The sequence below is a fragment of the Rhipicephalus microplus genome, chromosome 3 (assembly GCF_043290135.1).
Source record: "Rhipicephalus microplus isolate Deutch F79 chromosome 3, USDA_Rmic, whole genome shotgun sequence".
In the NCBI taxonomy this organism is placed as follows: Eukaryota; Metazoa; Arthropoda; class Arachnida; order Ixodida; family Ixodidae; genus Rhipicephalus; species Rhipicephalus microplus.
The window spans coordinates 137154963-137177429 of record NC_134702.1 but is presented as its reverse complement, the minus strand read 5'-3'; the positions used below and the strand labels follow the sequence as shown (position 1 = coordinate 137177429).

Here is a 22467-nt window from a genome sequence, read left to right as displayed (position 1 = left end):
GGTACATATCCTTCCTCTGGAGGTAGTGAGGGACAACAAACAACCCACAGTTTCGCACAGTTTAGTTCAAGCTGAGTTCAAGTATTTTCATGCAGTTAACGTTGTGAGGCACACGCTAGTGACGCCATACTACCTGTTGTCTAGAGGTGCAGCAGAGCACGCTATTAACACAACTAAAGAAAAGCACTGTTCAAACGGGTGCTAGAAGATTCAAAAGAGACCAAAAAAAGAGAACGTTGCAACAAAGGTCAGAAAACTTCGCATTATGTTATACTGAACTACACCTCAAACTTTCACGTAAAGAACACTTGCTTCAATATTTGGGCGAAGAGAGCGGCGGACGACGTAACAAATACGAAGAGTGCTCAAACATAAATGAATAAAAATCACAGCATATCCATGGAACGAATGATGATGAGTGGACCGAAGCGTTCGTTGATCCGTCCATGCGTCCGTTCGTTCGTACGTGTGCCCGTTCATGTGTCCGTTTGTGCGTCCATCCATCCGCCCGTTCATTCGTGCGTCCATGCGTCCGCCCGTCTGTTTGCCCAAGCGTTCATCCGTTCATTTAGTGAACACATCAAGGACCACCATCTCGCTTCTTTCTATCATATATTCGTCATATACAAGTACCGTCAGCCAGTGGATAATCCAAGGACTAAACGAGAGTACGTACCACATTTACTCTGTCAGCGCATTGTTAACAGCGAGAGCGAGATAACGACGTCGTGCTACGTTTTTCTGTAACATGTGAAGATACGCATATGTGGGCAAGGGCGGGTATGTGCCTTTGGTAGGCGGGTACGCGGCACAGGTTACGCAGAACGACAACGGGGGACGCACAAGCGACGCCATAAGGAGCTTCGCCCCTAAAAAATCACAGCATATCTACGGAGTGAATGATGATGAGTGGGGCAAAGCTTTGAATGATTTTATCTGCAAGGCGTGAATAATCCGCTGGTCACGTCTGTCACTCCGTCCGTCCGTCTCTCTGCCTGTATGTATGTATGTATGTATGTATGTATGTATGTATGTATGTATGTATGTATGTATGTATGTATGTATGTATGTATGTATGTATGTATGTATGTATGTATGTATGTATGTATGTATGTATGTATGTATGTATGTATGTATGTATGTATGTATGTATGTATGTATGTATGTATGTATGTATGTATGTATGTATGTATGTATGTATGTAAGTGAATGCATACATACTAGGTGGCTACTACATACAGGGGACGCACGACCCAAGCCTTGAGGATCTTTACCCCTAAAAACTGCTAACAGGCACTGAGGTTTACCTTGAAGCTTAGCTCTTTGTGATCAAGTACCGGTACTTCTGTGCAGGAACCAGTTTTGAACTAGTGGCCTACAGATGTGACGTGTGTGAAATCGTCTTCAACGTATTTAGTGAATATGCGAAACACATTGCGGCTGGTTCATGCGGACCACCTGCGACCATGGGACATTGAACTAACAGCACAACAGGACCCATCACTGGAAGTGAAATTACCACATGCATTGCACATCACCACTACTACGCTGACGACCAACCAAAACTCAGAGCCATCGCTATCAACGGCACTCTCACTCCCGACAATTATGAGCAGCCGGTTTCCTTAGAATGGACAGCAAGGCAACGGCGCCCACCAGAGTGCATGACTTCTTATAGTTTCTAAAATTGTGCCTGAAGAAAGTATTTTGGCTTCATTGGTGTTGTCTATGTGCGTGTTCTCAAGCTATATGCTGGCTGCGTATGCGTCAAGAGATAGCTTGTGTATATAGACTGTTCAGAGTATCACTGTTCCGTACTACTTGCGTTGAGGCTGCCAGTCTGCGACTCAAGAATAAAGGCGTTTTCATATTATACCAAGTGTAATCACAAACTTTACTTATCTGATGCATACCTATATTTCAACCCGCCTAGACACCTCTCACCTGATGTTTGCACTAATACATTTTTTACTATATTCTATGGTTATCCGAGAGCAAGAGGTTATTTGAAAGGTTCAAGTCGCTGAGACCTTCTTCGGTGAGCGTCATTCTTTTTTGTTGCCGATATTAGCGTTTGATTGCTTCTTCAATGCGTGTTGTCAACAACAGCGCAGAAATATTTTTTGTTCAATTCATTTCACAATCGCAATTTGTTTCTCATTCCTTGTGGAGGAACTTCGTAGCTGTAGAATATTTGTAGATTGGAGCCGTAATGCACATGTAAATCTCAATGACTTCTTCCCTACGCACTGCTTTCAGAACAGGTGACCCTGAGGTGAATGCCTTTTTGTAGTTGACCGTATAAAAGAGTTAGTGGTACTGAGCACATTTCTCCATTACATGATTGATTGTCCAGCTGAGATACATAGTTCCTCGAGGAAGCCAGCATGAGAATTAACCTAACATATGCAGGTAGCGTCACAACTACGCGGTGGCAGTGGCGACCGGCTCTAAATGAAAAAAAGCAAACAAAATGACAGCTGATAAAAACGCAAGTTGTGAAAAAGGAGTCCCGTTTGGCTACATCAGAGCCTCGCTGAAGCATTGAGGGAAAATTACAGTCCCACTACAAATCGTGTGGTTTTCCAGAGTTTAAATACTCCATAAGGCACCTCCGTGTGTGGGTGAAGAGAGGAGTGTCCTCAAAAAGGGCTGCAGAGGTTTTGTATTTTATTGTCATCAACCTCAGCTCCTATCTTATTGTGCTGGGAAACCAGGTGCTTCTTATTGCGGTTATTGATTTATCTGCGCGTTAAAGAGCCTTAGGGGGCCGAAACTTTCGAAGCACTCCATTGCGGTATATCTCATAATCATATTGTCGTATTGGGTCTTTGAACTCCCACAGTTATTGTTAATTCTGTAGAAGAATAGAAAATTTCGCGAATACGGCCCAGTGAGAATCTGTTTTTTAGATCTGTAAGACCTTTTTGATATTAGCTTTTGTTTGTTACATATGATTATATTTAGCTTATTTCGCCATTACTTGCGGCCGGGCGCTGTTGCTACCGCCGAGAGGTAGAGCCACGTAATGGTGTCCCTCGGTCATACGAATGCTTACTTTTGAAACATTTTAAACTCAGCAGCATCTTTTAATCTAATAAAACTTAGATTTGATAAACATTCGAGCAGTATTGAAAGTGAAGTGATGGTTCTGTACCTTCTCAGCCCTTTGTGCGTGCCTTTTTTGTGACATTTTTGTTTTTCCGGTTGGTGATTCTGGTGAGGTGTTGACAAATTAAGTGGTGTATCATAACTTTCTTAAAAGTAAATTTTACTCTGCTTACTCTTATTTTATAATTGCACCATGGCGTTGAACCAACTTTTATGCTTTCCTCTCCAACTGCTTTATCATGACATATAATTATGTGAAGATGGTGTCGTCATTTTCTTCTTCCCATAATCATTATGATCTTTGTCAAGGGCAATCCTAAAGTGCAGGTTCCGTTCTCCAAATAATATTTATGTTTGACTGCCAATAATCAAATTGGTTCTTGTTTTCTCCCAGCTGAGGTTGATACTCATGCACACTAGCCAGTGATCACTACATTTTAGCTCTCCTAATGTTTCTACTTTCTGTATCTTGGCTGCTTTATGCACAATATGAAGCCTATATTTTGTTTACTTTGTTTTTCATACATTTTCCAAGTCGACAAGATATTTATATTCTCTCTCAACTAGGTACGTCGTGCTCCTGGAAGAAAGCAAACAAATATCTTTTTGCAACATTTCAACCGTCATGTCCCATTCATACTCTATCTCGCCAGCAGGCATATTACCTCGACATAAGGGTGTTATCTTTAATGACGTTAGTTGGCCGTCATAAACACATAAGCAGGCACAAGCGAGCGTCTTCGAATGCAAAATCTTGTGGGCTGAAGAGCTATATTTATTCAAAACGTTGGTAAATGCACTGTCGTAACGTAAGCTGTCTAGAAAAAAAAACTAACAAGTTTAATTCTTCTACTTCCTTCTCGACTGTCTGTCTGCTTTTCGAGTGTAATGCAGACAGCCCATCCGCCTTACAGCCTCTGACTTATACTTTTATTACCCCTTTCTTATAAGATATGATTGGTGTTTTGAAGGCTCTGCAGTTTCACTGCGTCAATTCACTTTCTGCTATGCTGGGGTTAGGGTGCTCATTGCGCTAATTGACAAGGGAAGACATTCGGCTTGTTGCCACAACAACAGCATACTTCCTAAACCTACTAGTGAGATATGTCGCATGAAGGAAGGACAGGCCACGCAAATGGTGTTACCGACAATTTCATCTATTTTTTCATGAGATTCGTGAGTCCATTAGCTCAGATATAAACTCGTGAGTCAGCCCAGAATTCTTTTGAGGGTGTTTCAATGCTCTTTCACAACAATGTTTTATATACTTGGTGCTTTTCTTGGCTCCTTTTGATATATTACCTTTGAATAGAACTTATGAGTGATTTTTAAGCAAATAAGGTTATTTTGTTGACAGCAATGACAGAATAAGAATACTTCATCAGGAACACACATTCAAGACTTAGCGGGTGGTATTTCAAAGCACCTGCAACGTAATGCATGCCTCTGTTCAATTATTATTGAAATTTTATATGCACGGCACTACTTGGAAAGGCGTCTAAATATGAGTGTAAACGTCAATCCCCGTAAGGCTGGTAATATTACTGAATATGAGTTGATAGGATCATGGGTCGTTAAAAAAAAAGTAGAGCTCGTTCAGACTCACTAAAGCAGTATATCGCGTGCTGTGATCTCGCATGAACTCAGACTCACTAAAAATTCGTGGGTCGAACTCACTCAGCCTCACATTCACGGAAATATTTTTCAACCAGACTCACTTACACCCATGCCTAGATTTGAGCCTGATTTGAGTTACAGTGAGTCGAATTATGAGAAAGATTGTCAATCTACGGCTGTATACAACTTTAATCAGTTACGTGTACTTTGAAGGGCACGTTTTTTCTTGTTTGACTCAATATTAAAGATATCTTGAGCTACACATTTAATAAATCAGTTACAAAAGTTTTGCAATACTTGGCAATGACATGGTGCCTTTTATAATAAAAAAAGTACTTGCCCGTACTGTCTTATTATTGTGTATATCAGCAGTGACGAATAAACCATGCGATATCACAAAAGATGTTTAATCTAAATCAACAATTGGTCCTAACCTTTATGATCTAATTATGCGCTAGTGGGTTCAAAACTTACAATACATACAAACGCTAACTTACAAATGCTAACTTACACTTCGCAGCTTCGTTAAATGAGGTGGAGAGGCAGCCTTCCATATTATGCGTTGTGCTGCCGCTGGCTCCCTAAATCAATAGCTTCCACGAATTTCTATACAAATTATCTGCAACCTACCTAACACGCATCTGTAGCTTTAAACTGCACTTTTAAGGTGCTGCTGAACAATATTCATCCACTTGGGCTTCTTCACCAGCAGCATTTGCATGCTCATCTGTTGTGCCACTCGTGGTAGACGTCAGTGCTGCAAATTCCGTTGCTTGTGTTTCCTCCTGAACGCGTGTGTCATCGGGACCTGTGCTCCCAGCTGTTTGAATTTCAGCGATAGAGCTCCCTGAAGTTGTCACTGCGTCCTCAACAAAAACAGTTGTAGAGGGAACGCCCGGCGCATCAGGCGTCTTGTTTGCGCCGACGCACTTGCCATTTAGGCACTCTCCGTTAGGCACTGACAGGGTCTGAAATCAATATTTGTTTATTAATAACAGTGCATGTTATAGATCGTGCAACTACCACTTTCATGCGCATGCTCGTAGTAAACTGAAAAAGCGCTAGTAAATTGGCTTAGTATAAAATATGAAATTCCCGTGGATAGATATATAGAGTAAAGGAAAGCACTCTATGTCATTTTGGATCGCTCACCACTGCTCCTAGCTTGGTCATTATGTCACCCTGAGGCCACCGTTAAAATCACGCACCTCATCAAAATTTAGCATGTACAGTGCTCTCGTGCTCAGTGATCATTTAAAATACGAAGATTTTTGTACAAAGATGAGGTACCAGAACGTGAACGATATCATGTATATTATATATGTCGATGTAGACATCACTAATGAAGCAAGAGGTTGCTTAGAATAAACAAATCACAATACTTCAAGTATCAATTTTACATCAAATTTTACGAAGCACGCTCATATTGTGGAGATATGCTTATACATTAGGTTTGCGCCATTTTCGCAGGCCACGCAAGTACTCGCTGCAAATATAACAAAGTAGTCCAATGCGGCAAATAATTTCACCCAAAAGCCGCACGATGAAAGAAACCTGATACAAAAAAAAGGTTTTCCTCGACATGTTTGTAGGGTAAAACCACAAAGTAAATCAACTGCGATTTGCCACATGAAAGCCTTATGTCCAAAAATGTTTTCTCGGGCAGCGTTAGAGTCCGAGAATACCGTTACTGGGTCGTCGCACCGCAGTCAAAGCTAGCCAGGCGTCCAGCAAATGCGAGCATGACGGTAACGTAATTGGTAACACTATACATATGGGTATTATGTAAAGCAGGTGCCCGTGTCATTAAAGGTATTTGGTTCCTCCGTGCACTCTTCTCGAGGTTACTTGCTTCCGGAATACTGGAACGAACCTGCGCGTGCTGGTGTGTACAGAACGTCAACAACATTCGGGAAATACTTTACGTTTACGGTCTTATTTCGCTAATTGACACTGAATGGGAGTATTCGTGAATTTCGCTTCAGGGATCCTCATCTGCCAACCTGCACAAGCTCAAGTGCGAGCTCCAGTTGCTACTTATTTGTCTGTGCTGCGTTACTTTAGTAAACGTGAGTGGGGTGGATAGGTGGTCTCATCTGGGAGGGTCGCGATGAAAAAGGCAAAAACAAAATCATTATTGCTAAACATGATGCATACTTCCCTGCCGGTGTAAATTCCTAGCAGCAGCGTAATTAAGAATAAATTGTCCACTCTGTGTTTTTGCCGTAGAAAATATTAGGCAAGAACAACCATGTCTGTAATTATGATTGTCCGAAGTATCACAAGGTTCCTACGCCGTTGTCCGGTAACCCGTTATTCTATACACACTTCGTATACCGAGTTACCCTGCGTTATGTCTGTTTTTGCCCACAATTTTCTGAATTTCTCGTTTATTGAATAGAGTGTAAATTCATTTATTACTATTTATCAGTAGTGTGTCCACTAAACACGCATCATTATGCACGCATGTGATTGTTCATGCATAGGGAGCTAAACAACTGCTAAAGTATGCTTTCTGGTAGCACTGGAAACGCAATCCGCGTACCAGTAAAACAGTGAAAAATTAAAAAGGCATACAGATGTGGTAAGAAATCCTCTATTCCACATTATATTGTCTATTATTTGTTACCGCATAGATACACTAGCCACTTGAATAATCAAAAATGTAGGAGAAAAATCTCGAATTGCGTTTGGCCATGGTTCAAGTGTGAGAGAGCAAAAGTTTTTTTGCCAAATAAAGGAAGCATAGCGTGGATTTTTGGCTGCTACTTCGACATCAGTCAAGTTATGTATTCGTTAGCGAATCAGAAAAGCAATCTCACCGAGCACGCTGTTCCGTCATCTTCGTTCTCGAATACAATGAAACCTCCGGCACAAAGATATTGACATGGCTGGTAGATACGTCTCCAGATGAACTAAAAAGAAATAATAAAAACAGATGTGGCAACTATGCTGTGCAACTTGAGGAAGTGCGTCGCATTGTAACGTAGCGTTTCCTGTTCGTAATGTTCCCACTACTGCCGATGTTCCCAAAACGCCGATTACGTTATTGTTGGCGGTTAACTTATTATTTATTATTAGTATTTTATTTGCATACACAGATACACAAGGGCACAGAGAAAAGAGGGAGAGAGCAAGCTGGCAACTGCCACCTGGAGGGGCACAACGCCTGCTCACTCTTTCGGGAGGAGGGAAGAAACAGATGAAACAAAGAATAGAGGGGAGAAATAGGAAAGAAGCTGAGGAAGGAAAAAACTGACAAAGACTTCATTGAGTATGAGTAAAAATAAACATAAATAAAAATATAAAAAAAGAAAAAAAAAGACCATCTATAAACGGGTGGCCAGGTTCGTTTGGTTCATAAATGTAAGGAGAGCTCAGTGGGCCTGGTCACGTCGGGAAGCACTACCACTCGGAAAGAGGTAGTCGTCTAGCGTTGCGAACTTAAGTCCTAGAAAATTATATTCCTTAATCAGCAAAGACCGCTGCGTAGCAAATGTGAAACAGTGCACTATGATATGCTCAAGTGTTTCGTAGGAGCCACAAGCTGCGCACAACGGGCTGTCCACACGTTTTTGACGGTGTAATCATTCACGCACCAGCACAGAGCCCACTCTTAGTTTGTACAACAGCGTTCAGGAACTACGAAGCAAGCCACGGCCACGAAAACCGAGAGGGAACGATTTATTCGCCACACGTTGGTCAGGATACTGCTTTAAGAAGTGTCGGCGTATAAGGAGACGAGTGTTGTCCATCGTACATAATAATTGATACGTGGGGTTTAACGTCCCAAAACCACTATATGATGATGAGAGACGCCGTAGTGGAGGGCTCCGGAAATTTTGACCACCTGGGGTTCTTTAACGTGGACCCAAATCTGAGCACACGGGCCTACAACATTTCCGCCTCCATCGTAAATGCAGCCGCCGCAGCCGGGATTCGAACCCGCGCCCTGCGGGTCAGCAGCCGAGTACCTTAGCCACTAGACCACCACGGCAGGGCGTCCATCGTACATAGAATTTCCAGACAGTCACAGTCATCATTGTTGCATGACGAAGGAAGGCGATCCGCTTCTTCATTGCCCGCAAAACCCACGTGCTAAGGTACCCACTGTGCAGCTAGGCATACCCCACGTGACCGAATACTGTTAATGGATTCCATGATGCTGTTCAGAATAGGGCTGTTGTCTCCTTGCTGGTGAGCCTGCTAAGGGCACCACGATAGTCGGTGAGGATGACAACCTTCGATGCTGGCAACCTTTCTTGTACGCACTTAAGGGCGATATCAATCGCTGCTAGCTCGGCCGTCACCGGCGATAAGGGGCGTGCTATTTTAAACAACCGCCTGATATCGGTTGAAGGGCAGAAGAAAGCTGCAGATGCGCTCAGGCCATCGCTGCGTACAGTAGCGTCCGTAAATACTTTTAAATACTCTTCGAAGTTTTCAAATAAACGTGGATAGGCTAATGGTATAGTTCCGAAACCGGTTGGTTACACTTTTTGCGTATTCCTGGAATTGACAGATTGGTAGGGAAGGCACATGGCCTGTGCTATGTCGATGTTGGCAACTCAATAGTTTCACCGGAATTGCCAGTAATATCATCGAACAAAGCCGCCATTTTACTTATTCGAGAAAGTGGGCGCTGTAACAGCCTGTTAAGGAGTGTCTTGCTATGTGGGGCTCGGTTCAGGCACTCAATATGATGTAGTGCTCTTTGGTCAGCTTGCGGCCTTACCGGCAACTGGTGTGCTTCAGTCAGTAGTAGGACGGATTGTGCTTCACGAGGTAAGCCAAACAGTACTCGGAGGACAACATGATGATCCCGTTCCAGCTGAGACATTAAAGCAGGCGGTACATTCAAGACAGGCAAGGTATACATCACGCAAAAAAGTACGGCTGATTGATAAACCTGTAGTGCCGTCTTCTGATCAATGCTCTTACCCTTAGCAGTCAAGGCGGCTACATTGTTGAAAAGGGACAGCGATGTTCACCTCATATTTTTAACAGCAGGGCGCCAAGAAAGGCGATCATCGATGATTACACCCACGTAGTGATGTTGGTGTACCCACTGTATCGGTGTGTCTCTGAGGTAAAGTCTGCTAAGGCTTCGACGAGCGCGTTGCCTTGGATGATATAAGATCACAGCTGACTTCGCAGGTGAAACCTGCAGGCCAACTTCCACCAAGTATTCTGAAGTAGCATTCAGAGCTCGCTGCAATGTACCACAAAGACGTGGACCACGGTATGACGGACCACGGACCCAGAGTGCGATGTCATCAGCATAAATCGCTATGCCTATAGGAAAGTCACATTCTTGCGGTAATCTGGCGGGAAGTCCCGCAAGTACGCTGTTTAAGAGAAGCGATGACAAGACGCTGCCTTGGGGGACACCACATTTAACAGTGCGAGGTTGACTGTGTACTTCTTCAATGTGCACTTTCATTCTGCGCACAGATAGAAAATGACAGACAAAATGTAACAGACGACCTGAAATTGTTCCATTCATCAGTGCACAAATTATCGCGTTATGTGGCACCGAGTCAAACGCTTGCTGTATGTCAAGAAATAGAACATACGCTGAATGTCTGTTTGCTCGAGCAGATTCAAGCGATAATACAATATCTGCTATGCTGTCGAGGGCTGAAGAGTGGCGACAAAATACACTCATGACATTAGGGATGAAAGTGAGTTCCTGTAATCTGGCATCCAGACGAAACAGCACCATAAGTTCTATCAGCTTCATTCCATTAGAAGTAAGTGATGTTGCCCGGTATGACTTCAGGAGTTGTGCAGGGGGACAAGGCTTTAAAATGGGTGTCACCACAGATGATTTTCATTTAGCAGGAATCAGACTCGCTTTCCACACTTCGTTGTATTCGTCCAGAATACATTCATGAAAGACTTCATTAATGTTTCGCAAGGCTTGGTACGTAACACCACCTTCGCCTGGGGCAGTGCGACAATTAAAGAGTCTAAATGCATGAAGCAGCTCGGCCAGGGTAAATTATGCCTCATCTATATCGCACGGAGGTCCATATAAAATATTTAATACAGAGTGGTGACTGGCGTTGTCTTTTGACATAGGACAGGTGAAAATAGAAGCAAAATCTTGCACAAGAATTTTCGGAGGCCGTCCAGTCATGATGCACAATGCCGTAGTTGGGCTCTTGCAGACACTCAGGTGTTCGGAATGCCTTCACTATGCGCCATACACTCTCAAAACCACTCGCCATATGCAACGAGCTAGACAATGTGGTCCAGCTTCTTCGACGAAGTTGTTTTGTGTGGCGCCTACTGGATGCATCGAAGCGGTTATAACGTGTCCAATCAAAGCTTTTTTTGGAACTCTGCGCCCTCCTGTAAGCACGTCGTCGACAAGCACGTAGACTCAAGAGATATTTTGTTGGAATGATGCAGCGAAATGCTTTTTAGAGTGAGCTTTCTGATAAATTTGACGCTCTTGTCTTATACAGAAACTAGAAATTGGCTAACGCTTTTAAAGTGAGAATAGGCATATTCACTCTCCTATGCGCCACAATATATGCGCACGTAGTGAGAAGCACGACATCTGAAAAAACGAACAGAAATGTATACCTCTGATAAGAGCATTTTATGGGACACTCAGCCACATTGGCTGAAAAGAGACCGACTGGTTTCTGCATTGACTTACTTGCTTTTCCAACACTGTCGCCATCTCCGCTTCCCTAGGCGCATATCTGTACTCTCAGGCACTACTTTAGTACCCTATAGAACGTGTTTTACTGATAAGCTCATATCTCACAGAGTAAATATATATAATGGGTAAAACCGGCGAGAAATGGTGGGCACTGACCGACTAGACTGTGCGCCAGTAGATCGGTAAATATCATACGAAAATAAAAATATTAGAATGTTTCATAGCCAGACAATGTGAAATTCTTAACCGACATGGGAACTATGTAGGTGTGCACAAGTAGCCCATTTTTTCAGCTTTGTCGTGTTTTGGTCAGTGGGACAGATTCCAAATGCGATGGCCATAATGTCAATCCGTTTCTTGGTCATTTCTTGAGCGGAAGTTAGTTATTATATGTTTATTAGAGTCACTTCACCTGTAGACGGGTGCAGCCATGGGGTCACCAGGACGTGGTGTTGGTTTAGTTGGCTTATGGTGAAGGAATATTAAGGAAGAAACTTACATTGATGAAAAACACTGTTTTGTCCCGACGCTCCATTGACCTCTAACGCTCTAGCCTCTCCTGACGATTGATCATGCCCCCTTCTTTTTTCACCTATGCCATGAGATTATCAGTTCCAATCAAATTCGAAGGAAGAAACTAACAGGACAGGGCTTCTAGTAGAGCGTAAGCATGACGTGGACTTGTGTTGTAGGGTGACATCCTAGCATGAATGGGTGTATAATTTCAATTTTTTTCAATTTTCAAAATTTGTTTTATTGTTTTCTTGTACAAGACACAAGAAACAAAAGGATGTTGGGGCTAAAGGCATATAGCCTGACAGAGGACCCAACACCCTTGTACACAGTTCGTACATCAAAAAATAAAAATAAAAAACAGCTTTCACGGCATCCAGACTTTCATGAACAAAAGAAGCAACAGAGCAAAGAATAGCTGACAAAAATATCATGTTATATTGAATCTGACGGATTATACAAATCTTGTAACATACTTACTACATAACATACTTAAATAACAATCACTCAGCAAGGAATCAGACTCGAACATTAGAGACATGTGATACATACCATTATATTTTATAGTTTATAAAATACATGCAGTACGAGATTTCCATCGCCCGACTACTACCATTGCTAACATCAGTATTTTTTAGGATCCATCAAAAAGTATGTTTTTCTGCAGTAGCACTTCTTTACCTTGTACTTTAAATGCTTTTTCTGTACAGTCAAAATTTGCCTTATGTTCTAATTTGTTTAATATTTAAGTTGTTTAATGGGTAAAAGTTTGTTTACCATAATTTGTTCTTGTTCGTTTTGGATGGCGTAAGATTTGGCGGATCGGATAAGTGTGTTGTCTAGCCCCTTCATTGGGCTCATACAGTTTTCTGCTGTATATGATTTGCAATATTTTCATATAATAGACTTGATCGGCACGAAGCATATGATATCTTTGAAATAAAGGTGCTGTCCTAAAGTTTGCGTAATTTTCTTGGTGTTTGCAGTATATGCGGAGAACCCTTTTTTGGAAAAGTACAAGTTTCTTGTAGTTAGTTTTGGTAGTTGTTCCCCACACCAGAGCTCCATAGCACAGCTTAGAATAAAAAAGGCAGTTGTATAGCTGTTGTTTCAGCCATAGGAGAATCAGTTTAGAAATTCTGTACATAATACCAATGCTTTTTGATAAGTCTACACATAGTTGGCTAATCATATAGGATTCTCGCTTCTTAGGATAAACTTGTTCTACTGAAAATGTGGTTTACTTTCCTTCTGTCCACGTTTGCTGTGCTATGATCACAATAAGTCATTCTGACATCAACGGTAGGTATTAGTCACCTTCCATGGCATTCTTCATCACTGAGTGCCCTGAGTAATGATATCAGTCATGCAGTTTGTGCAGAAAGTATGCACACTTGATGCCACATTGTGTAGTCCGTGCTTTTTGTCGACCACTTGGACCTTATACTCTATTATTGTCTTGCAAAATTGCCTTACATTTGAAACTTATTGTCAACATTGAAGTTTATGCCATTAGAGCGCGAAAGAAAAGCAACGTACGAACGCACCCATTGGTACGACATTAGTCTCGTTAGATATGGTAGCCTCACAGCTCCCCAGCATTCTTTTATAATTGACATCATATACTGCCAAGCGCAGCAGTGCTTAAACTTACTTAGAAGAGCAGTCTAGGAAATTTGGTTGCCACGCGAGTTGATGTATGTCATATCTTTCTTTAGTATTGTCTTTTGTGCTGTTAATTAAGTACAATGCAGTATAGCTTGACGCTGGGCTTAACTGGTAGACGTTACAGGTGGAACACAAAGAAATACCGTGAGGTGTTTTAAAGCTCACATCGTAGCTTTGCAACATAATGCAGTGCTAAACTAGCGCATATAGATTTTGGGGAGTCAGAGAAGAGAATTTTGTAATGCGCCCATATTTTACAATGTGGTTCGTTGTAATAATTGCAAAAAAATACCGGAAACTTGCACCATAATGAGGTATTTAGGCTGCTATACATGTGCAATTTTTTATTGAACTGAATGCGCTGCAGCGTGATTAGCCTAGTAGTGGTGGCAAACAAGCTGTTCTTTTTTTTATTTGTGCTGCACGAACTGCATAATTCTACACGGCTGAATAATTTACGAAGTATTGTTACTGGGTTCACCTCTGAATAAATGATCTACGAGGTAAGATACTAGCTGTCAATACTGGCGAGCAATTAAAACATTACGACGTTGAGAGTGTTTTGTGCAACTCAGAGGAAAAGGAGAGAAAGGCAGGTGTTGAAAATACTTGTTACCGTGCGTGACAGCGAGTGCTTTTTTTTTCTCTTACTTTCGCTAAACACTGAAAAAACCATGTGATACCAACTAGCCTAAACTGCTATCCTTGTGAAGAAATGCCATGTTTTGACATTCAATAGTGTGGTGCACTATCCAATGAGAAATTTATTCGCAACCTCAACGGTTTTTCAAGGAAGATGTGTTATAATTACTCAAAGGCTAAGAAGTACCTCATGCTTTACTTGTGCGCCAACATCTCTTTATATATCATTTTAATAAAAAAGCCTAACGTCCTGTGACGTACCATTGTCTTATATACATAGTGACGGTAGTGAAGAATGCACTCCTCATTCTAGCCTTCACATCTTTTCCGCCAAAGGTTGTTTTCTGGTTTGTCAGGGAAACCTTTCCACCTGCTCTGGCTTAATATCACCCCTAGCGCTTGCCATGACAGCCGCCATTGGGCCTTTATTATTGAGCTTCGCATTCTATACCTTGAAAAAAAAAAGGCTCTCTCGCCGTACATGATAAACGGTTCAAGCCAACTTCCTGTGCTTTATTTTTTACTAGTGTGTTTATTTTTATTTCATTAGCGCTGCACAAAAGCAGCACGTCAAGTAATTTATATGGCCAAAAGTCAATAAATGAAATTTTGAAATGTTACTTTCCGCCTCTTTAATTTACGGATATTACGTACCTCGCCCAGATTGGTGCGCTAAGCGTGACTATTGTATTGAGTTTTGCATTGCATGTCAGAAGCCCCATGTTTACAGGGCACTGCAGCGTACGGGCCATGTTGATAATGAATCGAGCCTCATTTACCGTTCTTTTATTTAGGTGTGTTATACAACAGATAGCACTAAGCAAAGCCTATGCGAACAAGCAGAGGTTTTTCACAACAACGAGAACAAAAAAATAGTAGCATTTTATCGTTGCGTACTTGTTCTTAACGAATGGTGTGCTTTGGTTGAATTAGGCAGATCTAAGAGCAACATTAAGATTTGACTCAAGGAGCTGCGCGCCCAAGGAGGGTTACTTACGACGATGCACTGTATATGCAAGGTCACTAATTAAGTAGCCCTGATTTGCATGCTCTAGAGCAAGAAACTAAAAAAAAGAATCTTAATTAGGAACCTCCTTGGTATTGTTTGCGTGAGAGCAGACCTCAAAGTGCGAGAGTGCCTGTATTTTAGCCAATACACAAACAAAAACGTCTACAACACTGACGGGAAATAAAGGACACCTGTGCACTGGGTCAGCTACAGCGGACCTTAACCTTCAATAATTTGAGCTTATAGCTCAAAGGAGTATCGGGATCCTAATAATACTCACAAATTTGTAATCCATAGCTGGTTCACACTTTTCTATCCCTGCGTCCATTGATGAAACAACGGGCGGATCTGCAAAAACAAAATTTCACAAATAAAACATGGATAACAGAAGGCATGCCTTCATTTGAAATTGTAGTAAACATATAGTGCCAAAACGACCCAGTCACACTTTCCTGATGCTCCTGAGCTCACAATATAGTGAAGAAAAATTGTGCACCAGATGAAGTCTGATAGAAAGGGAGAAATTACTAACGGTGATTACTATACTCATTCAAAACGAGAGTGAAGGTGTACGTTATCAATGCGCGATCTTTGCACGAAATAAACATCAAGGGCATGTGCTTACGTGCAGTTCCCTGCTACTTTTTATTGAAGTGGTGTTGTTAAACTTTCAGTTACCATAAACAGGCACGCACCATCTTCATCTTATTCTGCTTCGCGACCAGAATACACGGGACAAATTTTACGGGTTGGGACGTAATTGCTTTGTGGGCGGTAGAACAAGTATTGATGGAAAATGAATTGCAAGAAAAAAGTACAGAAGTTCTTCACGAGAAGTTTTCTTGGTAATTGGGAAAACGAAACGGGGTACTCGTAATCTCACGACAAGTCTTGTAACAAAGTGTCCCACCATGCAGGTTAGCAGGACATAACATAGTGTTAGGGTGTAGCATAGCAACGAGTGCGGAAAGGAATGTTAGGAGATTGAGAGCAAGAAGGAGGAGGAGGAAGAGTAAAGTGGAACAAAGAAAGAAAGAGCGAAAGAGAAAGAATCAGTAAGAAAGAGGCGTTAATTAAGAGAAAGAGAAAGCGGAAGCCAAACGTAAGGAGTATGAGAAAGAAAGAAAAACGGCAAGACGAAAGAAGTAGAAAAATAACAGAAGAGACAAATATTAAGCGACCGGAATGGCGCCTAAAGCGAAGAAAAAAAACTTGAAATAAAAATGATGAAAAAGAAAAAGATAGAAAGAAACAAAGATAAAATAGGAAGATCTTCAAGCTCCTAACTTCTTGCAGGTGTGGCACCACTACTGCAAAGTTGCTTTATTATTTTTTACATTTTCATAATTTTTTAGTGGTTTTCATGTCATTGTCCTTATTTGCCACAATGATGGCGTCGACAACTGCGACAGTAAACTTTATTTATTCTTGTGTTTCATCGTGCATAGCCTGTATTTTGCAAAAAGTGTTTTTGTACCGAACTACTTTTTGTTGATTTTAGAGGTGAAAGCGGAATGGTATCAAGTTAGCCTACGTACCTAATGCAATAAGCCTCAACGTAATTTGAAAATAAATGTGAAACCTTTACAATGGGCAATTACCACAGCTAAAGATGATCTTTGTAGAAGCACAAGGGGTGGTTTCAACACACACACACAGGCATGCACACACTGTGGTAAAACAGAGACTAGGGAAGTGTGTGCTTTGTCGTTTATTTTTAACAATTGACGGGAACAATTTTATATTTGTCGTAGCTCTTTGGGGCCGATTTGTCAAAGTGCGCGGGATTCACCGTGTTACAGAAAAGGTGCGACTCTGTGCGTGTTCTAGCAGTGGCCTCGAGAAAAGCGCTCGAGTGATGGAGTCCGCTCGGCAAACCGCACCATTGGGGATCGAACATCTTGCCAGGTACCCACGAAAAATAGTTCTGATCCAGCTTGCCTGGACCTCTTCTTGGCGTCAACAATCCTGGATTGCTTCTGGGTTGGGCATAGCCGTGTGTGTAGAGGCGTTTCTCGCAGCTGGCTGTTGTTCCTGTAGCGGTGCGACGCGCTGTCCAGGTAGCTGTGCTGGTTCTGTCCGTCGGGATCGAATCCCGGCTGCGGCGGCTGCATTTCCGATGGAGGCGGAAATGTAGGCCCGTATGCTCATATTTGGGTGCACGTTAAAGAACCCCAGGTGGTCGAAATTTCCGAACTCCTCCACTACGGCATCTCTCATAATCATATGGTGGTTTTGGGACGTTAAGCCCCACATATCAATCAATGGTTCTGTCCGTGGCGGCCGTCATGACGTTATTTCTATACGGTGGCTTCAGGCATGAGACCAGGCATCAACTGCCATGCTGGGATGCCCGTGGCAATTTTATGCGGGGCCGGTCAACGTCCCGGTACATACTCGGGAAGTATGACGCGGCCCGCCTCCTAACGCCGAGAGAACCCGGTTGGTCGCAGCATTGGCGCTCCAAGGGAGTGCGGTTTGAGTGGACGAACCTTAACTCCCCTTCCACATAAGACCGAGAACGCGTATACGCGTATACATATATATGTGTTCATGTAGTGATCAGTCTCGTAGCTGTGGACGTGCATAGAAAATGATATCTTTTTGTCCTAGAGCTCTCGCTGTGATCGTCTGGCTATAGCCTGGGCCCACAGTTGTCCCCTTCCCCCCTAACACACTCTCAACAAAGTTCGATTGCCTCGATGAACTGTATTTATTAGAACATACATTGGAAATAAAATTTGCGTCTTGAGATATCAGGCAGCGCTTGGGCTGCTACAGAGTTTCTATTCGGTTATCATGTTTAACAGTTGCAAAAACTTCGCGTTTCACTGCTCGGTACGTATGTGAAAAAAAAAAACAAAACAATAATATCACCCAAAGTTTCGGATTTTTTTTCACAAAACAAAAACTCCCCATAAGCGATCTTGTTGCCAGTATGGTTTTAGAAAACGTTCACTTCTGTACAAAGTTGATAGCACTTCATGTACGGATGCGGTACACGTAAGAATCCATGATGTGGCATTATTTGATAGAATAGTTAATCGTCAAGGGTTTAGGAAAGTCTTGGTAAATATTTTTTGTTTAAGCAAGGAAAACATTTTTTAAAGTTGGCTGCTGCGTACGCTGCATTCAATTTTGTTGCAATTCCGTTGCAGACTATGTGTTCCTCTACGCAGCTGACACTCGTCTCAGGAGTCGGCAACATGCGAAATGTATGTCAGCGGCTCGTGGGTTCTTGGAATTCTTGTGGAATTAATGTGAAGGCTACCATTAATGAATTCGTGTTTAAACGATAGCTTGCTTAGCAGGTCCATTGGGAAGTATAGACGTCCGGAGGCAGCGTACGGTGTCGTTGGCATAGTGTCCTAAACAGCCAAAGCCATTGGTCAGCTGCCGGTTAGTAATAAGTTCACGTGCTACGTGACGCCAAACAGGCTCATAAAGAGTGTGCCACACTTGCCGCCATGGCTACTAGTGGCGCTGACTGACACTCCCACGTTTAAATTGACATAGATACCCAATAAAGTGGCTGTGGGGATAGCTGTCGTGGTAGCTCAGTGGTAGAACTTCGAACGCGTTAGCATCGAACGCGTTATTCGAAGGTCGCAGGTGGATCCTGCATACGGAAAGTTTCCTTTTCACTCACTTTTCTTTCTTCTGGTATATATATATAGATATATATATATATATATATATATATATATATATATATATATATATATATATATATATAATATATATATATATATATATATATATATATATATATATATATATATATATATATATATATATATATATATATATATATATATATATATATATATATATATATACAGACTTAGGGTAGCGCGCCCCGCCGCGGTGGTCTAGTGGCTAAGGTACTCGGCTGCTGACCCGCAGGTCGCGGGTTCGATTCCCGGCTGCGGCGGCTGCATTTTAGATGGAGGCGGAAATGTTGTAGGCCCGTGTACTCAGATTTGGGTGCATGTTAAAGAACCCCAGGTGGTCAAAATTTCCGGAGCCCTCCACTACGGCGTCTCTCATAATCAAATGGTGGTTTTGGGACGTTAAACCCTACAAATCAATCAATAGCCCTGCCGCGGTGATATAGTATAGTAGCTTAGGTACTCGGCTGCTGACCCGCAGGTCGCGGGATTGAATCTCGGCTGCGGCGGCTGCATTTTCGATGGAGGCGGAAATGTTGTAGACCCACGTGCTCAGATTTGTGGGCACGTTCAATAACCACTGGTAGTCGAACCTTTAACTATGGTGCCTCTGATAATCATATGGTGGTTTTGGAACGTTGAACCCCACATATCAGTTAATCAATCAAATAATAAATCAAGCATACATTAATCAATCAACTATTTAGGGTAGTGTCAGCTGGAGATGAAGGCAGGCGCGAACGTTAATTCGTTCATTCGGGGTGTTATTGCGTATATGTGATGCTTCTTTTGTGCTGCAGGGTAAGGTTATAATATGAAATGCAAACACCAAAAAGAGAGTTTTGGTTTCTAAAAAGTTGAAAAGATTCTCTGGCAACATTCGAAAATGGTTTCAATGAAATTCTGCGATAAGATTGCCCACTTAAGCTTGAGACAACGGCCACTTTACTCATACACTCGCTAAAAAGCAAACATGGCCTTACGTAGTAATATGAGATGTATAATGCTTTATGTGCACCAACGAGCACAGTTCTTAAAATGAGAAATTGCAGATAATCACACATAGTTGATAGATGGCTGCATAATTTGCAAGTATTTGAAGTTGCTTGAATTTACTTTATTTGGATATTATCGTTATAAAAAGTGTATCACGTTTTTCGATGCTCGTGTTTTGCGGTGCATCAATATTTTTGCTCTGGAAAGCTGTAAATATCAGTAATAAAAAAAGGACATATCCTGTGCGGAATAATATTGCTTGTAAGGATAAAACAATGAACGTGGGGTGTTGCTGGATGCTATAGTTTGACAAGCTGGTTTGCCCTCATGACAGCAGCCTTGGTGGCTGCGGTCATGAGGGCAAATTATAATTATTGGTCGAAATACGGCTCGCGACACCGCGTGTTCCCAAATTTTGCACTAAGATGGTAAGAGTACAAAGCAGTCATCGTCGTCGTAGTAGTAGTAATGGCCTATTGTTTTGGCGGAGATAGAATAGTAGTGGCAGTGATAGCCGTAGGAGTAGCTGCAGTTGAAATGTTGGGTTTTGTGATCAATTGGTTGAAAGAATAAACTCTCAGGTAGCATTTTCGCGAAGCGACATCTCTTTTTAAGCAATCATTATTCAGAAAACTTAGTGTACTGTTGCGTAGTCTGTTACAGTTATTGCATGGGTGTCTGGTTTCAGATATTCTTCACACCGTCAATTAGGCGATATACAAATCAACAAATTATGACCAAAGCCTATATATAGAGTTCATATATTACGAAAAGCATTTTATTCATTCGAAGCTCCAGCAGTCATGCAGCCATTAGAAAATCGTCGTGGGGTGGAACTGTGTGCGAATCTGCTAGAATCAATCTGCAACGTTCGAACAGCTCCCATAGTCCCACATAAAGGTACCAATACCAATGCACTAAAAATGCATGTAAGTCAGGAAGATGAATATGGTTGATTACATTCACCCCGACCCTAAACAAGTTTTCAGAGCCTTCGAATATGAACAGCAAAGTACTAGAGGTAATGAATAATGTATTATTAACATACGCTGTTGACATTATCTGACTGTGGAACTGAAGGTAAAATGACAAAGAACTGTCAGGGCAAAGCCAATAATTTGCCCACTGAAGGGCAAAAATTTCATGAAATATTCTCCAAAAGTAGCATGTTGAGCGAAATGCAGACAAAAACGAACAGGCTTCGCGTCAATGACAAAAAATGCTTCTAAATAAGTTTTTATGCAAACTTCTGTTTTTAGATAGTTGCACAGCCGCTGCGTACGAGCATGTTATCATCCCAAAGAACAACAATCATGACAATAGAGGTAAAACTGCTTCGCATAAATTAGCCCATCTCATCTCCTGTACCCAAAGACGTGAGTTTGAATATTACTGGCATAAGTTGAAAGTTTGGTTATTGTCCAAGTGCACATGTTTACAAGAAATCATCTGTGTCCTTGAATAAAGAGTTGATGAAAAAGAGCGAAGACGTACCGCTGTCTTGGGACATGACGACTGCAAAACTCAAAAAGGCCATGAGCATTTTCAAACATATTTGCATTTTACTGCACCTATGTAAAATTCTCTGCCTCGGCAATCCTTCAAACTTCCTTGAGTAGCTTGAGCCGACGCGACCGCACGCCAACTCTTTCGCAAAGAAGTTCGTCACGAGTTTTGTGCCCTTCCCAACAAATGAAGGTTGAGATGTTCGAGCTCGTCACATGACTTTTTATTACAGTACTGTAATCTTCGAAGCACTAGTGAACACATTGCGCAACATACAGAAGCACATCACGCCATTCAGTCTGACCGTCGTGGAATCGTCATTTATTATGAGAGGGTGAGCGCTTAAGCAGACAGTGCTACTAACGCTTAGAGATAGCAGACGAAGGACACGTGCACCAGGTTTTCATTTGCACAAGATTAGGTCGCACTCGGATCTCATGGTTCTGTCTTAGCCTGTGCCAACTCTTCGGAGATTAGCTTTTTTGTTTGTCCTCTGAGGTAAAATATATTATTATATTGGGATGGCACAGCACTGTTCACTCCTGCAGACATATTTACAATATTTTAGTCTGCCAAAGTGTTATATTTAGCGAGGAATGAGCTCAGTTAGTTCAACCCAACACAAAAAGAATGTAGTGTAAAAATGCTATGACAGTCTAAAACCTGGCCATCATCGCAAACAAAGCAATTGTAGCCATAGCGAAATAGACTTTTCTGCATATAAAGTGATGTTGAGGGGAATATTGAAAAGAATCAACTTTGCACTTGGTTGTCTATATGGAAGCTGTTTATGTGTGAAAATTGCAGCCTTTTAGCAACTTCGCTTGAGACAAACAAAGACGAAGCAAGCAGGATAAACAAACGAGTACGATTAGCGCTCGTTTGTTTATACTACTTGCATCGTACTTGTTTGTCTTGCGCCATGTCACTAAAAGGTGAATTTGTTCCAGCAAGGTCGGCTTGCAGTTTTGCCTCAGGTTAGTTGTAGGCAGTCACAACTCAAGGCATGCTGCTTTTAGCAATGGAGCTATATAAGCTCTTCCTAATTTGCCTGTCGG

At 41.9% G+C, this 22467-nt stretch overlaps 1 protein-coding gene across 1 annotated transcript; it reads right to left on the bottom strand.

Moving 5' to 3' along the window:
• Nucleotides 1–5119: 5119 nt before the first annotated feature.
• On the bottom strand, nucleotides 5120–21592 carry LOC119171097 (uncharacterized). Its single transcript, XM_037422187.2, has 4 exons — nucleotides 21398–21592; nucleotides 15517–15584; nucleotides 7551–7643; nucleotides 5120–5696 (listed from the first exon to the last, which is right to left on the bottom strand). Exons 1-4 carry the CDS (start codon nucleotides 21462–21464, stop codon nucleotides 5391–5393), a joined length of 534 nt encoding a protein of 177 aa, XP_037278084.2. The 5' UTR covers nucleotides 21465–21592; the 3' UTR covers nucleotides 5120–5390.
• Nucleotides 21593–22467: the final 875 nt, after the last annotated feature.